This window comes from Orycteropus afer, unplaced genomic scaffold (assembly GCF_000298275.1).
Source record: "Orycteropus afer afer isolate SDZICR_OR568_19922 unplaced genomic scaffold, OryAfe1.0 scaffold00217, whole genome shotgun sequence".
NCBI classification, from domain to species: Eukaryota; Metazoa; Chordata; class Mammalia; order Tubulidentata; family Orycteropodidae; genus Orycteropus; species Orycteropus afer.
In genome coordinates this window covers 4,857,323-4,874,125 of record NW_006921804.1, presented here as the reverse complement: position 1 = coordinate 4,874,125, position 16,803 = coordinate 4,857,323, and the positions used below count along the sequence as shown (strand labels likewise).

The following is a 16,803-nucleotide window of genomic DNA, read 5'->3' as shown; positions in this document are numbered from 1 at the left end:
GGGGAAGCGGCCGGGAGGAAGGGTTTGGAGCTAGTTCTCCTCTGTCCCCCCCGGACAGCTAGAGACTTGGGCCTGCCGGACGCCCCTTCTGGCACAGTCCCTGGCGCAGGCATCACGCACGCATTCAAAAGCTCACTCTCCTGCTCCTTCCCTCCCTCGCGCTCTCTCCAAGCCTCCCCAGTGCGCGCTCTCTCTCTCTCTTTTCCTCTCTCTCTCTCTCTCTCTCTCTCTCTCTCTCACACACACACACACACACACGCACACGCACACACACACACTCACTCAGATTCTCCTGGCTTGGGACCTCTGGATCCCCCGCCACCTGCTCTGCAGCGCCCTCCGCTTGCCCGTCAGTGGTGCTCCCAGCCCGGTACACGACCGTCCCCAGCACGACCCTCACTCTCCCGGCCCCGACCGTCGCAGCCAGAGACAGCAGCGTGCCTCGGGGTGAGCGCCCCCGCCCTGCTCCTCCTCCCTCCTGCAGGGGCGAGCCAAGTGCCGGGACTGGCCGCTGAGCCGGAGTGGACCAAAGAGGCCATGGTGGTCGGAGCGCTCGCCCGCGATGGTGCCCGCTGAGGCCATGCCCGGCCCCGGACGCCCGATGGGCGCCAATCTGCGCCTCCTTCTGCTCCTGCCGACACTGCTGCTGCTCAGGGGTACCTACGCTGGCAACCTGACGGTGGCCGTGGTGCTGCCGCTGGCCAATACCTCGTACCCGTGGTCGTGGGCACGCGTGGGGCCGGCGGTGGAGCTGGCCCTAACTCGGGTAAAGGCGCAGCCTGACTTGCTGGCGGGTTGGACGGTCCGCACGGTGCTGGGCAGCAGTGAAAATGAGCTGGGCGCCTGCTCGGACACCGCCGCGCCCCTGGCCGCGGTGGACCTGAAGTGGGAGCACAACCCCGCGGTGTTCCTGGGCCCGGGCTGCGTGTACTCGGCCGCCCCGGTGGGACGCTTCACAGCGCACTGGCGGGTGCCGCTGCTGACCGCCGGCGCAGCTGCGCTGGGCTTCGGGGCCAAGGACGAGTTCGCGCTGACAACCCGCGCGGGACCCAGCCACGCCAAGCTGGGCGACTTTGTCGCGGCGCTGCACCGACGGCTGGGCTGGGAACGCCAGGCGCTCGTGCTGTACGCCTACCGGCCGGGCGACGACCAACCCTGCTTTTTCGTCGTGGAGGGGCTGTACATGCGGGTCCGCAACCGCCTCAATATCACAGTGGACCATCTGGAGTTCTCCGAGGGCGACCGCCACCACTACGCAGCCCTGCTGCGAACTGTGAGGCGCAAGGGCAGAGGTGAGTGGCAGGCATACAGCGCCCGGTGGTTTGCTTCCAGACCTTCTTTTTAAGCCCATGGAGGCTTAGGGTTTCTCTTCTCACCTAGTGGCTCTTCATTCTTGTCCCAGGCTCCCTCGACCCTTCTCTCCTCTCACTTCTTAGACTCCTCCATCTCCCCCACTTGTATCCCATCTGGCTCTTCTGCAGTTAACCCATTGCTGTCGAATCAATTCTGATTCACGGCGACCCCACGTGTTACAGTGTAGAACTGAGCTCCACAGGGTTTTCCTTGACATCCACCTACCCCTTACTTAGGGAGCTTTGGTAGCTCCCTAAAAACATAACAATAACAACAGCAACCCCTTACTTATCAACTGTCTCCTTATCCACCTTTTGCATTTAAGACCATAGTTATGTTATGTTATGTGCCCTGGAGTTAGCCCTGACTCATAGTGCCCCCTTCTTGGGTTTCCGAGGCCATATCACTAAGTAGATTGCTCAACCTTTCCTCCGAGGAGTGGCTGGTGTGTTTGAACCACCAGCCTTCCTGTTAGCAGTCAAGTGCCTTAGGCACTTAAAAAAAAAAAAAAATCTACTACCCAACTATTTAGTTAACTACATAGGTCTGGCAGTAACCAAAGCAGAGATGTGAGGCGAGAGCAATGCTGGCTGTGATGGTTAAGGTTATGTGTCAGCATAGCTGGGCCATGATTCTCGGTGGTTTGGCAGTTATTTGATGATGAAGTCATCCTCCATTTTGTGATCCGATGTGGTCATCCTCCATTTTTGCATAATACCAATTTTCACACAACACCCTGGTTTTCAGAACATAATCCGTGGAATAGTGAGGAGCAGGTGGTAATCTTTTACAGAAGCAGATTATCAGGCTTTTCTTCAGTGCCACCACTGGGTGAGTTCAAATCACCAATCTTTATGTGGTAGCTGAGTCAATAGAAGGAAATATGCTCTGTGTCACCCTGGCATCTAGGTCCCTGGCTTAGTTCCCATGCCTTTTTTCTCCCCTATTTTCTGTCCCTTAATAGCCTTTTCCCTTCTTTCATTCCCTCCTGCCATTGCTCCCCCACACGATCTTCTCTCCTAGTGCCCTCTCCATCTGGCTCATCTTGTCCCTCTCTCACCTCTCGTAGCCCCACCTTTCCCATCTGCAGCTCCACTATTCCCACCTTTCCCTCACACTCTGATCTTTTCACCCTTCCACCTCTCCACATCTTCTTTCCACCCTTCACTTTTCTCCTGCCACAGCGTGGACTGAGCAAGGAGTTACCACTTAAAAACCACAGGGAGTCTGTTCCCAATGTCTCTCCTGCTTCCATCTCTGAGCTTCCTCTCCTGGGGGTCTTAGCTTTCCAACCTGGTATCTTCCCTGTCCCTCTCTCCCAGGATCTATGCTTCTCTCTCTCTGACTTTCCCTTCTCCCCCAGTTATCTACATCTGCAGCTCCCCAGATACCTTCAGAACCATGATGCTCTCGGCCCTAGAAGCTGGCCTCAGTGGGGAAGACTACGTTTTCTTCCACCTGGACCTCTTTGGGCAAAGCCTGCAAGGTGCACACAGCACGGCTCCCTGCAGGCCCTGGGAGAGAGGGGATGGTCAGGATGTCAGTGCCTGTCAAGCCTTTCAGGTAAGTGCCCAGGTTGGAGGCTCGGGTTGTGGGATCTGAACTGGTGACATGAACACTGGGTCCCTTCATGTCTGAGAGGATTCCAAGAGGTTCTTAATGTTCACAAGGATCTACATGATGAAGAGCAGGGGTTAAGAGTGAGGAGGGTACAGATGGCTAAAGTGGGGGCAAGGTTGAGCACCAGGAGGCTAAAAAGATAGGAGGAGAATGGACTTGAGGTGGAAGGACATCAAAGTCCTAAAGACTGGATAGGACTTAGAGAAGCCATCCCATCAGATCTTCTGCTGTGGGGCAGGTACTACCTCATACAAAACATAGGGGCTAGTTTGACCTTGAACTAAGCAAACATACAACTCTAGGAGGTGGGCCCTCAGAAAGCTGGGACCCCAGGATGCTAGGAGGACTGGAGTCTGCTCCCAGCTCTTGCCTCTCTACTGACCCCTTCCTCAGGCTGTCAAGATCATTACATACAAACAGCCGGATAATCCTGAGTACTTGGAATTTCTGAAGCAGCTCAAACACTTGGCTCATGAGCAGTTTAACTTCACCATGGAAGATGGCTTGGTAGGAGGGGGTCCCTGCCCTGGGACCCTCCTGGCATGGACTTCCAGCCCCCACTCCATGGCTTCTGCCAATCTCCACCCTGTCCTCTCTGTTATCTCACTATTCCCAAGTCTCCCCTTCTCTCCCTTCCCATCGTTCGCATGTGTCTCTCCTGATGACGAAGGGGGACACTGGCAAGTTGTTTAACCTCTATGAAACTCTGGTCTTCATCAGTAAAATGGGGACCTCCCTAGAAGTGAAGACATCATAAGAAGTAAAATCTCTTTCATATGAGGGTGTTATTTTACCCCCATCCCCTTCCAAATGCCCAGTGCCTCCCATTCCCTCTGCCTCAGTGCCTGGCCCCAGCTATATGCCCATCATATACCCCGACCCCAGTCAAGCTCTGTTGGACCCTACAGGTGAACATCATCCCAGCATCTTTCCATGATGGGCTCCTGCTCTATGTCCAGGCAGTAACAGAGACTCTGGCGCACGGGGGGACTGTCACTGATGGGGAAGGCATCACTCAGAGAATGTGGAACCGCAGCTTCCAAGGTCAGAGCCTGCAGGTGGCTGGAACTGGGCCCCTTGGGGAGTGCAGCACATACGCACCCACACCAGTCTTTTCCCCTCTCCTATAGAATAAGGAACCTCCAGGGCTTCCTTCAGGCCCTCCTTCCCAGGTCTGTGCTAAGCCCATCAAGAAATCTTCCTAAGTACCCAACCTCAATCTTTCCTGCTGCTGAAACATCTGTCCCTTGTATTATTATTCAACATGTATATATGTTTGGAGGACAAGACAGAGAAGATGAGGGAATAGAGAGACGAGGTGGTGGGTCTTTTAAGTAGTGAAATCTCTCTGTTATGTGGGGGTGTTGTTTTTCCCCCATCCTCTTCCAATCTCCCAGTGCCAGACACAGCCATCTTCCCCCATGCCCCCAGGTGTGACAGGCTACCTGAAAATTGATAGCAATGGAGATCGGGAGACTGACTTCTCCCTGTGGGATATGGATCCCGAGACTGGCATGTTCAGGGTAAGTTTGTGCTCTCAGAACGTAGTACCTACTCGGAATGGCATCTTGCCCTCCTACCTCCTCCCACAACCCTACCAGGGTGTCTTTTCACTCTGAAGTCACTTAGGGAGATCTTTGAATAAAAGAGATGCAGCTCCAGGCTGGAGTACTAACCAGAATGATAGGCACTCACAGGCTCTACCCTTGAGGATCTGCCATGTCTGAGAAAGAAACATAGGCCTGCTCTCAGGAAGCTCCCTGTCTCCTAAGGTAGGGAGGAGCCCCTTCCAACAGAGACAGGCAGACTCTACAGGTGCAGTTAGGAACAGGAAGGCACCAACCATCACATCATCCAGGGAAGGCTTCCTGGAGGAAGGGAACATGGATTAAGCCTGAGAATGTGATCTGAGAATTGACAGTATTCTCGTACTGTCTTTCTCTGTTTTATGAATGCTTCAACTGAAGATTATAAACTCCTTGAGTATACAGGTGGAGTTTTATATATAAAGCCCTTGGGTACTTTTCAAGCTTTTATACTTTAATAACATGGGGCATGGGTTTAAGTTTTCTCTGTGTCCAGTCATAGTAGGGCTTGGTAAATAGTGGGCAGCCCAGATAGAGGCTTTTGAAACAGAGATGGAGTAATTCAGAGGCATTGGACAGGAGGCCTCACTTAGCCCCTTGCCCGTCTACCGCTCCTGCTCCCCTATAGGTTGTACTGAACTACAATGGGACTTCCCAAGAGCTGGTGGCCATGTCAGGGCGCAAACTGAATTGGCCCCTGGGGTACCCTCCTCCTGACATCCCAAAATGCGGCTTTGACAATGAGGACCCTGCCTGCAACCAAGGTGATTGCCCCTACCCCTATTTTCTAGGCCTCCAATCTGGAGATGCTGCATCCCCCTACCTACCTCCAGGAGAGCCAAACAAGCTCTCTTCTTCCCCACCCTGAGGGCATTCTGGAGAAAGAGATTTCTGCCTTTTTCTGCTTTTCATCTATCATCCAAGTTCACTGATTGACTATTACAAGGTTCTTTCTCCCACTGTCTAACCAAAATCTCTCTTGCTGCAACTTGGACTCTTGCCTGCAGACTACTTCTCCACCCTGGAGGTACTGGCTTTGGTGGGCAGCCTCTCCCTGCTCAGCATTCTGATTGTCTCTTTCTTCATATACAGGTAAGTATGGGATGGGGTGGTAAGTGAGGCTGGGGAGACCTGGGGAACCAGTAGCAGAGGAAATGACAGGGACCTAGAGGGAAATGGGATGGGGGGAAGGAGAGACAGCAGGGGAAGGCAGAGGGAAAGCAGGGAGAAAAGAGATTAAAAATCCTTAGGACACAGGAAGAAAGAAGGAAATGGTACAGGGCAGGAGTAAAGAGGGGACAGGTATAGGCATGTCCAGCAGAGGTCTGGGGGGTATCCAAGAAGCAGCAGAGGAGTGGGGAGAGTGGCATTGTGGCAGGGTTTATTCTTGCCTGTGAGGTGGTTTATCTTCCCTCCCTACTCCTACAGGCCAGATGGGAAGCAATAGTTCAAAGCCTTTGGGATTGGGACCATATTAGTTGAGCAGGGATGATGACTATACCAGATGAACCTGGAGTGACGGGGGGAGAGAGAGATGAATGAGCCCCAGTCCCGCGTTTCAGTGGGAGGCATAAGGGAAGCAAAAAGGAGGGAAGAAAATCATTGCTGGTCAAGCATATACAAGTGTCAGGCACTTCCACATACTCTCTCTTTTATTCTTAAAATAATACTTTGAAATATATAGTGAGGTCCCTAATTTCCAAATGAGTACACTGAGAATCAGAGAAATGAAGTGACTACTCCATCATCACAGTGAGGCAGAACTTCACCCAAACCTCCTGATTCTCAGCCCAGAGGATATAATTCCTCTTATCAGTCTTTCTACCACCTGTTAGTCTGTCATACTGTAGTGGTTTGTGTGTTACTGTGATGCTAGATACTATGCCACAGATATTTCAAGTACCAACAGGTTCACTCATGGTGGACAGGTTTCAATGGAGCTTCCAGACTAAGACAGACTAAGAAAGATCTACTTCTGAAAATTAGCCAGTGAAAACCCTATGGACCAGTGCAGAATATTGTCTGATGTAGTGCTGGAAGATGAGCCCCCTAGGTTGGAAGACACTCAAAATGCACAGTGGCTGCTACAACGGACTTGAACATGCCAATGATCATGAAGATGGAACAGGATGGACAGTGTTTCGTTCTGTTGTACATGAGGTCACCAACTCCATGGCAACTAATAACATCAGTTTTTTTAGCATAAGCAATAGAACATGCAGTGGTTGACCAGGGCTCTGAAGCAAGACCGCAGAGCACCTGTGTCCTGTGTCAGGGGTTCAGATATGGGCTCAGATGCAGGCTTCACGTCCCCAGGAAGCTGCAGCTGGAGAAGGAGCTGGCCTCAGAGCTATGGCGGGTACACTGGGAGGATGTGCAACCCAGCAGCCTTGAGCGGCACCTGCGGAGTGCAGGCAGCCGGCTGACCCTGAGCGGGGTAAGAACAAGACTGAGTTGGGGAGAACATGAGGAGGAGCTGGGTACAGGGGGCAATGCATGCTGGGTAGGATAGAGAGTGGGGTTCTAGTCCCAGCTCTGCCTTCACTTGCTGTGTGAGTCACATTCCCTCTCCAAGACTCCCTCAGAGGACTGATGATTAAACCTTAGAGCCTCTCTCACAGGGGTCTCAACCTCAAAGGCCAAAGGAGATAATATATGTGGAAACACATTGAAAACAAATAAATAAACAAGGAAAGGATTTCATGATGTGGAATGCAAAGGAGGGTGCCACAAAGATAGAACTGGGTGGTAAAGAGGGAGCTTAAGCAGCCTGAATGGAGAGTGGGCCCATGGTGGGGGCCCATAGGCTGACCATCCCTCCTGGTTTCCTTCTCTTCAGAGAGGCTCCAATTACGGCTCCCTGCTAACCACAGAGGGGCAGTTCCAAGTCTTTGCCAAGACAGCATATTACAAGGTTGGCCTGGGGAAAGATCACAGATCCTCTGGACTAGGGCTGGGATGTGCTTGCTGGAGGGCTAGGGGAGGTCTCCAGGGGCAGAAGTACACTATTACAGAGCAGATGAGATTCCTAAGGGTGGGCTGTTGGAGTAGTTGAGGGTGCTGGAATCACCAGAAAGCCAAGCTGTTGGGGACCTCAGGGGTGGGCTGTTGGGAGCAGGTGAGGGTCCCATGGGTAGGGTGAACTGTCCTGAACAGCTCGAGTTCCCAGGGCACCAGACCATGCTCCTCACAGTGAGAGTCTCCATTCTTCGCCTAGGGCAACCTTGTGGCTGTGAAACGTGTGAACCGTAAAAGAATTGAGCTGACAAGAAACGTCTTGTTTGAACTGAAGCATGTAATGTGGGGGAGTGAGGCAGCAACCTGGGGGAGGCTCCTTGGGAACATAAGGGAGGTTGGCCACAGAACTGGTTATGGATACACCACAAAGAAAGGGCTGAGGCTGTGTCCCTGATATGGGCCTTAGCATATTGTGAATGGGAGTAGAGGGGGGGAGGTGTCACAAGATGGGAGAAGGGATTACTGGAGATATCCTGGAGGAAGTTCCTTGAAGGGGCCTCTAGGGGTGGAGGGTTTAAGAGGAAGGGGAGTAGGGAGCAGACTCTGGGGGAGGGTAGACTAAAGAACACATATGAGAACCTCCAAGGAGGGTCTGGAACAAGTCTGAAGAAAATGAATAGCATGTTAAGAAGGGGGTAGGGGGTGTCCCTGAGCATAGAGGGCAACTTGGTGAGGAGTGAGATCCCTATCAGGCTCCTGATCCTGGTTACCATCTGCAGATGCGGGATGTGCAGAATGAACACCTAACCAGGTTTGTGGGTGCCTGTACCGACCCTCCCAACATCTGTATCCTCACAGAGTACTGTCCCCGTGGAAGTCTGCAGGTGAGGACAAGGGGGATGTCAGGAAGCTTGGGTTCTAGCCCTGATTCTGCCCCTGACTGGCCGTATGACCCTAGGCAAGTCTCTCCCTCCTTCTGACTTTTACTTATCGGTAAGATAGGAGGAGTGGGAGGAGGGTGGTGGCACAAGAATCAATCCAAAGTTCTGTCCTATTCTGCTAGTTTGTATCAGTAAGACCCCTGCACCATCCTCCCACTCCCTGGGGGGTCTGCAGGGTGCAGGTGTGACTCCTGCTGCCCCAGCAGGACATTCTGGAGAATGAGAGCATCACCCTGGACTGGATGTTCCGATACTCTCTCACCACTGACATCGTCAAGGTAGGCCCAGAAGAACCCATTGGATGTGTGGGGAAGGGCCAGGCATACTTCTCTTTTGGCTGCAGTTGTAAGTCCCACTCATGCCCAAGACCTCTGCTTCTCCAAATTTCCCAGGGTATGCTGTTCCTACACAATGGGGCCATTTGCTCCCATGGGAACCTCAAGTCGTCCAACTGTGTGGTAGATGGGCGCTTTGTGCTCAAGATCACCGACTATGGGCTGGAGAGCTTCAGAGGCCCGGAGCCAGAGCAAGGACACACCCTCTATGCCAGTGAGCCCCAACTCTCGACCCCTAAACACCAGCCCCCAGTGCTGCCCAATAGGGAGACTGAGGCCTGGCATCTGATGGATTTGGGCACTCATTCCCTGACTCTAGGCTTAATCTGTCATCTGTAAAAAGAGGGATGTCAGACTAAGTGGGCTCTCAGGTCTCTGTTAGCTCTAACATTTTAAGTGTGACATGTTCAGATCATTTCTGGCCACATCCTTTCTAGGTCTTGTTTTCCATTCATCCCTTAGCTCTGGGGCCCTTCCCCAAGAGGTGACTCCTAACCTCTGACCTGCAGAAAAGTTGTGGACAGCTCCTGAGCTCCTTCGAATGGCTTCACCCCCTGCTAGGGGCTCCCAGGCTGGTGATGTGTACAGCTTTGGGATCATCCTTCAGGAGATTGCCCTAAGGAGTGGGGTCTTCCACGTGGAAGGCTTGGACCTCAGCCCCAAAGGTGAGAGGACCATGCCATCACCTTACCCCTGCCATAATTTCAACTAACCCCAGTTCCAGAAAGAGTTGTTGTTGTTAGTTGTCATCAAGTTGATTTTGACTCATAGCGACCCTATGTGTACAGAGTAGAACTGCTCTATAGGGCTTTCAAGGCTGCATCCTTTTGGAAGCATATTTCCAGGCCTGTCTTGAGTGGTGCTGTTGGGTGGGTTTGAACCACCAACCTTTCAACTAGTAGATGAGCACTTAACCATTTATGCCATCAAGGGATTCCTTCTGGAAACACCTCCCAGACTTTCCCTCTGGAATGGGGCTCAGCTGCCATCCTTTGTTCCATTGCTTCCAATGACTCTTGAGGAATTTATTAGCCCAATTCTCTGCTCAGCTCCCAAACCATGCCCCAACTGGTTGCTCTCAGTCTCTCGATAAGCCCTTGGCCAACCCCACCTCTCAGCCCCTTCCCCCCAATACAGAGATCATCGAGCGTGTGACTCGGGGTGAGCAGCCCCCCTTCCGGCCCTCCCTGGCCCTGCAGAGTCACCTAGAGGAGTTGGGGCAGCTGATGCAACGGTGCTGGGCCGAAGACCCACAGGAGCGGCCGCCCTTCCAACAGATCCGTCTGATGCTGCGCAAGTTTAACAGGTGGCTAGCATTCATTATGGATTTCCCCAGCCTCCCCCAAGTCTCACAGCCACCATATACCCCTTCTCCCTGCACTGGCAGAATGAACCTTCTTACAGCCCCCCCCCCCCATGCATAGCCTACACCACAGCCTCAAATTCCCCTTTACAAATACTGGATGACTCAGTTATACCCATAGCCCCCTACCTTTCATACCCCTTTGGCCACCAACATCACCACCCCACATCTTTACTGTCCATTCCTCTCCACTGGCCCCTAGTTCTTTCAGTAGTGTGTGGAGTAAACAGGCCTCACACCCCTGATCTCACCTCCTCCCCTACAGCCTCTCTGCCCTTCACAGGAGCTTCCACCTCTTAATCTCCCTTTCCCTATGTGCCCATTGGGGGCCCAGTTCCTCCCAAACACATCTCTTGGCAGCCTGTGTGTTCTCAGACCATCTGTTCTCAACTGACCGTTGTCCCTTTCTGCCTCCTCTACATCCTTCTAACTCACTCATGTTTAAGAAAGACTAGCAAAGTATTTGGAGCTTTGATAGCATAATGCCCAAGGTACTTGACTGGTAACCAGAAGTCTGGTGGTTCAAACCGACCAGCTACTCCTCAGAAGGAAGGCTGGGCAATCTACTTCCGTAGTGATACTGCCTCAGAAACCCAAGGAGGGGCCGCTATGAGGTGGGTCCGACTCAATGGCACATAACCACAGCAAAGTATTTGATATGTCTGAAATTCATGTCTGACTCTGGGGTCTCAGCAATACATTGAATTTTCTTCCTACCCTCTTCCCCTGCCACTCCTATTCTCTGTACCCCCAACCGTAATCCCCCTGTACTTGGGGTGGGCTGACATTAAGCCTGGGTCACACCCCTCACTGCCACCCCTACCCTCAGAGAGAACAGCAGCAACATCCTGGACAACCTGCTGTCCCGCATGGAGCAGTACGCCAACAACCTGGAGGAGCTGGTGGAGGAACGTACACAGGCGTACCTGGAGGAGAAGCGCAAGGCCGAGGCCCTGCTCTACCAGATTCTGCCTCAGTGAGTGCCCACATCTGGTGAGCCTTCCTGCAGCCCCTGTCCCAGCCCCACCGCATCTCTTGACCCTGCACTGTCTCTGACCCCTCAGCTCAGTGGCTGAGCAGCTAAAGCGTGGAGAGACAGTCCAGGCTGAGGCTTTTGACAGTGTTACCATCTACTTCAGTGACATTGTGGGCTTCACAGCCCTGTCAGCAGAGAGCACACCCATGCAGGTAAGCAGCTGGCCCCTCAGCTCCAGGCCTCAGAACAGGCAGGTTAGCTCCGCTTAGCTTCTCTATCCTGTCAGGCTTGTCTTTGGGTTCGTTTTTCCCACCTGACCCCAGGTGAGGTCTCTTATTTGCCGTCCCTCTTGGCTTCCCTTCTCTTCCAGGTGGTGACCTTACTCAATGACCTGTACACTTGCTTTGATGCCGTCATAGACAACTTTGATGTGTACAAGGTGAGGGTGGAAGTAAGGATGGGAAGGAACAGACAGACACGGGTAGGATCAGAAAGTTGAGGGACAGGCAGAATGTCTTGGGAGAGGACACCAAGAACAGTGCAGAGATAGTGACAGACACAAGGCGTTCCAAGAACACACAAAGAAAGTTTGGGGATGAGGGAGGGGCAAAGGCAGCGGTAGGCTGATAGGGGACAAAATGACAGTGCACATGAAGTGGCAGGCGGCACAGGAAACAGAAAATTCCAGCCCTCCTGTCCTGACAGAAGGAAGGTTGGGCAATCTACTTCCGTAGCGATACTGCCTCGGAAACCCAAGGAAGGCTCGCTATGAGTAGGGTCCGACTCCACAGGACATAACAACAACAACCACCTGTCCTGCACCTCTGTTCCCGCAGGTGGAGACGATCGGCGACGCCTACATGGTGGTGTCTGGACTCCCGGTGCGGAACGGTCGGCTTCACGCCCGCGAAGTGGCCCGCATGGCTCTAGCGCTGCTGGACGCGGTCCGCTCGTTCCGCATTCGCCACCGGCCCCAAGAGCAGTTGCGCTTGCGCATCGGCATCCACACAGGTGTGTCAGCCGAAGGGGAGGGGGCATCCCAAAGGCCGCAGCCCAGCCCCGGCCCTCTCCCATCATACAACACACACTCACACACGGCTGGGTTCCCACTAGCTTCAGCTCCCGCTGTCAGCCACTGCTGGAGCGCCCGAGCCTCGCTTTGTGCTCCGCTCCCACTGCCATCCTGCCCCACCTCTACCACCCCAGCTGATCAGCCCTGCTCCCTCTTCTCAGGTCCCGTGTGTGCTGGCGTGGTAGGGCTGAAGATGCCCCGTTACTGTCTCTTTGGGGACACGGTCAACACGGCCTCACGAATGGAGTCTAACGGCGAAGGTACAGAGTCCCTGCTTGGGGGGATGGAGAGGGCCGGGAACCAAGGGAAATTCCACAAAGCCTGTGCCTTGGCCGTTCTTATCTTTTCATAACGGTTCAGCCTGAGCGATTCACCTTTAATCCAATCAGAAACTCAGGTCCCTGCTGCCTCCTCTTGCCAAATGATTAAAAAGTATTCCCGGGCCACCGTTCAACAATTCCCATCAGAAATCCCGCTTTCAGGGCCCCTCTGCTCCCCCCTTGGTGTGGTAAGAGGGCTTCAGCCAGCCCACTTGGGTGGGAATCTTGACTCTACCAGTTACAGCTAGCTGTGTGTCCATCTGCTACACCTCTCTGAACCTGGGTTTTCCTTATCTAGAATAAAACTAGGATAAAATAACCATTAAAAAAAAAAAAAAAAAAACGCTTAGCATGCAATTGTCATTCAACCTTTTTGAGCCTCAGCTATTTATTTGTCAGGGATGATCTTTCTCAGGGTTGAAAAGAACCCAGTGCAACCCCTGGCACATAATAAACCCACTATCATAGAGTGGATTTCAACTCTCAGCAACCCTGTGGGACAGAATACAACTGCCCCAGAGGGTTTCCTAGGCTGGAAATCTTTATGGAAGCAGATTGCCAAATCTTCCTATGGAGCACCTGATGGTTTCAGACCACTGACCTTTTGGTTAGCAGCCAGATGCCTTAACCACTGCACCACCACAGCCTCTTGGCCTACCTGATGGTACCTAGTAAATGCTTGCTCCCATCCCTTCCGTTGGTCTTGCCTCCTGTTTCTCTTCTATCTTGCTCTATTCAAAACAATTCAATTCAGTAAACATGTATTGAGTAACCACTGAGTGACAGACACGACCCAGACCCGTAGGTAGCTGGGGAGTCCATGTGGACATCATTCCAGCTTCACGGTGAGAGAAGGGTCATCCCAGGGAGTCCAGAAGGGTCTGGGTCAGCAGATATTTCCTGACACTGTGTTTGGGGCTGTGGGTATAGGAGAGAGTATCTCACTGGAGCCCAGTCCTCATGGGCGCATTCTCAGAAATAGTTCAACAGCAAAATAAGGCAGCTGTAATGCAGGTCCCAGGAGTGGTAGGGACATGAGGTTAGAGGGAACTGTGGGGAATACTGGCTGGGAGTTAAGATACATTGGGTCTGGGCCTCACTCCATTATTGACCTCAGCAGCTTGGGCAGATCTCTCCCAGTCCCTGGGTGGTGCATAAGGTTGATAGTTCAAACCCACCCAGCAGCACCATAGAAGATTTGTTTCCATAAAGATTACAGATAAGAAAACCTTATGGAGCAGTTCTACTCTAACACATGGGGTTGCCATGAGTTAGAATCAACAGCACAAGTTTCCCTTCAGTTCATTTCCTTACCCATAAAATGAGTGTGTTGAATTGAATAATGCAGATAGCAACCACTATTATAGTGCTTCCTATGTGTCAGATTCTATTGAAATATTTCATGAATATTAAATTCAATCTTCACCACAAGATTTGAGATGTATATTGTCACTACCAGCATTTTTACAGATTAGGAAAGTGAGGCACAGATTGTTTGTATTCCTTACCCAAGGTTTTGCAGCAAGCGTCACAGCTGGGATTCATACTGATGCAGTTCAGAATTCAAAGGATGGATTCCTAAGCACTGTGCTATACTGTCTCTCTGTTGTTGTTGTTGTTATTATGTGCCATTGAGTCAGCCCCGACTCATAGTGACCCCTCCTTGGGTTCCCAAGGCAGTATCACTACTGAAGTAGATAGATTTCCCAACCTTCCTTCTGAGGAGTGGCTGGTGGGTTTGAACCTCCAGCCTTCTGGTTAGCAGTCAAGTGCCTTAGGCACTATGCTACCAGAGCTCCTACTATCTCTCTAGAGCCTGGTAACACTCTAGAACAGTGCTATCCAATAGAACTTACTGCAGTGATGAAAACATTCCATTATCTGTACCATCCAGTGTGGTGGCCACTAGACATGTGGTTAATGGTCACTTGAAATGTGGCAAGTGCAACTGAGGAACTAAATTTTTAATTGTATTTAGCTTTACTTAATTTAAATTTAAATGGCTACACATGACTGGTGGCTACCATTTTGGACAGCACAGCTCAACAGTTCTAAGGGAGAGGCCAAGATGGTAGGACCATCAGGTGATATCACATTGAGAGGGTGGGACTTGAATCAGACTCTGAAGTAGGAAGATTCCTGGGCCAAAAGCAAGTAGGGAGAGCATGTCTATACACAGTCCTTGGTCTCCTCTATTCACATCTCCCCTTGGAACTCTCATCTTCCCTTCTTCTCCTTTATCCTCCCCAGCCCTGAAGATCCACTTGTCTTCTGAGACCAAGGCTGTCCTGGAGGAATTTGGTGGTTTTGAGCTGGAGCTTCGAGGGGATGTAGAAATGAAGGTCAAGAAGAAGTCTTTGCCCTCACCACCCTGGGGGTCCCAGAGGCTCCTGGGTTACCCTCCCCTGGCCCCTTCTCAAGCAGCCAACCTCACTCCTATCCCTCAGCCTTTCATATGCGGTCATGCCACTTCCTGCCTCAACCTCCTCCTCTTTTTCCCTGCAGGGCAAAGGCAAGGTTCAGACATACTGGCTCCTGGGGGAGCGAGGGAGTAGCACCCGGGGCTGATCAGCCTCTCCCCCAGCCCTCCACACCATCCCCTTCCCTGTGCCAGAAGAGACAGAGAGGTGCCAGGCCTCAACCTCGACCACAGCAGCTCTACCATTGCCAAAGGATCACAGAAATGGTTTGAACAGCTCAGGTGTGCTGACCCCAGTAGAGATAACAGATATTATCTCTGAAAGAGGCCTGGTGTTGGGGAGAACTTGGAGCTCACAGACCTGGACCAAAGCACACAGTCACGCACAGTGGCACACACGTAAGCACACGCACTTGCTTTCCACCCAGGCCAGGCTGGGATGCGGATTTCTGGATCCTCCTCCCTGTCTCTATGTACCTCCCTTAATCTTGATACACTGTGACTTTTATGGGCAGAAAGAAGAACCACCTTAGTAGGAATATGAAAAGAAACTATAGGTGAATGGGGTGGTGGGAGTAGGAGTCCACTTCTGGGCCAAGTCCACTTCTGGGCCAAGTCCACACGGGCCACTAACACCCCCTGTTCCTACCACTCTATCAACTGGATTACACAGGGGAACAGGGGCATCCAGAGGGGCTGCAGGGCTTGTATGCATCACTTCTACTGTGAGCTGAGACCATTAAAATCCTTCTTCCAGTGCCAGTGTCTCTTCTTGAGGGGCAGAGGGTTGATGGAAAACACAGCCATGTTCTCCACCCTTTATTTCAAATAAGATATGCTTCTTAAGCTGGGAATGCCGTGTCTGAAAAAGGCTGCAGCTCATCCTCAATTTTGAGACTACCTGTAACAGTAAAGACTGTTTTAGTCAATAATTAATGTCTGCCATAGGTATAATATGGGAGCTCTGGTGACATAGGCCTAAGGTGTTTGACTGCTAACCAGAAGACTGGTGGTTCAAACCCACCAGCCACTCCATTGAAGGAAGACTGGGCAATCTACTTCCATAGAGATACCACCTCAGAAACCCAAGGAGGCATCACTGTGAGTTGGAATGGCAGTGAGTTTGAGGTTCTTTTGGGTATGTAACAGCTTGTGAATTATCCAATGGTGCTGAAACTTTTTAGTCTCAGGACTCAATTGTTCCCCTTAAGAATTATCGAGAGTCCCAAAGAGTTTTTATTTATGTGGGTCATATCTATCGATATTCACCATATTATAAATTAAAACAAATACTCATTTATTAATTCATTTAAAGTAACAATAATAAACCCATTTAAAAAAAAGAAGAAGAAGAAGAACCAAACCCACTGTCATCAAGTTGATTCCTACTCATAGCAATCAATCCCCATTGGGTTTCCAGGGTGGTAAATCTTTGTTGTTGTTGTTATGTGCCATTGAGTCAGACCACACCTGACTCATAGAGACCCCTCCTTGGATTTCTGAGGAGAACCCTCCTTGGATTTCTGAGACGTTATCACTACGGAAGTAGACTGCCCAATCTTCCTTCCGAGGAGTGCCTGGTGGGTTTGTATCACCAGCTGTCTGGTTAGCAGTCAAGTGCCTTAGGCACTATACTACCAGAATTCCTGGTAAATCTTTACAGAAGTAGATTGCCCCATTTTCCTTCTGTGGAGCAGCTGGTAGGTTTGAACTGCCAACCTTCTGGTTAACAGTCAAATGCCTTAGGCACTGCACCACCAGAGCTCCTTAATAAACCTATTACATATTAATAATTTTTACTGCTTTATCAAGGACATTCTTAAAAGAAACTTTTATGCTTCTTGTTCACTGCCAATGTAT

At 51.5% G+C, this 16,803-nt stretch overlaps 1 protein-coding gene across 1 annotated transcript; it reads left to right on the top strand.

The window, feature by feature from the left end:
* Positions 1-562: 562 nt before the first annotated feature.
* On the top strand, positions 563-15,092 carry NPR1 (natriuretic peptide receptor 1). Its single transcript, XM_007948570.2, has 22 exons — positions 563-1,292; positions 2,717-2,916; positions 3,367-3,480; positions 3,882-4,017; positions 4,405-4,496; positions 5,188-5,323; positions 5,567-5,651; positions 6,876-6,996; positions 7,399-7,473; positions 7,777-7,854; positions 8,297-8,401; positions 8,665-8,736; positions 8,851-9,007; positions 9,303-9,458; positions 9,931-10,099; positions 10,986-11,132; positions 11,221-11,344; positions 11,503-11,571; positions 11,969-12,143; positions 12,366-12,464; positions 14,775-14,866; positions 15,030-15,092. The coding sequence occupies exons 1-22, from the start codon at positions 563-565 to the stop codon at positions 15,090-15,092; spliced, it is 3,195 nt and encodes a 1,064-aa protein (XP_007946761.1).
* The last annotated feature ends 1,711 nt before the right edge of the window (positions 15,093-16,803 follow it).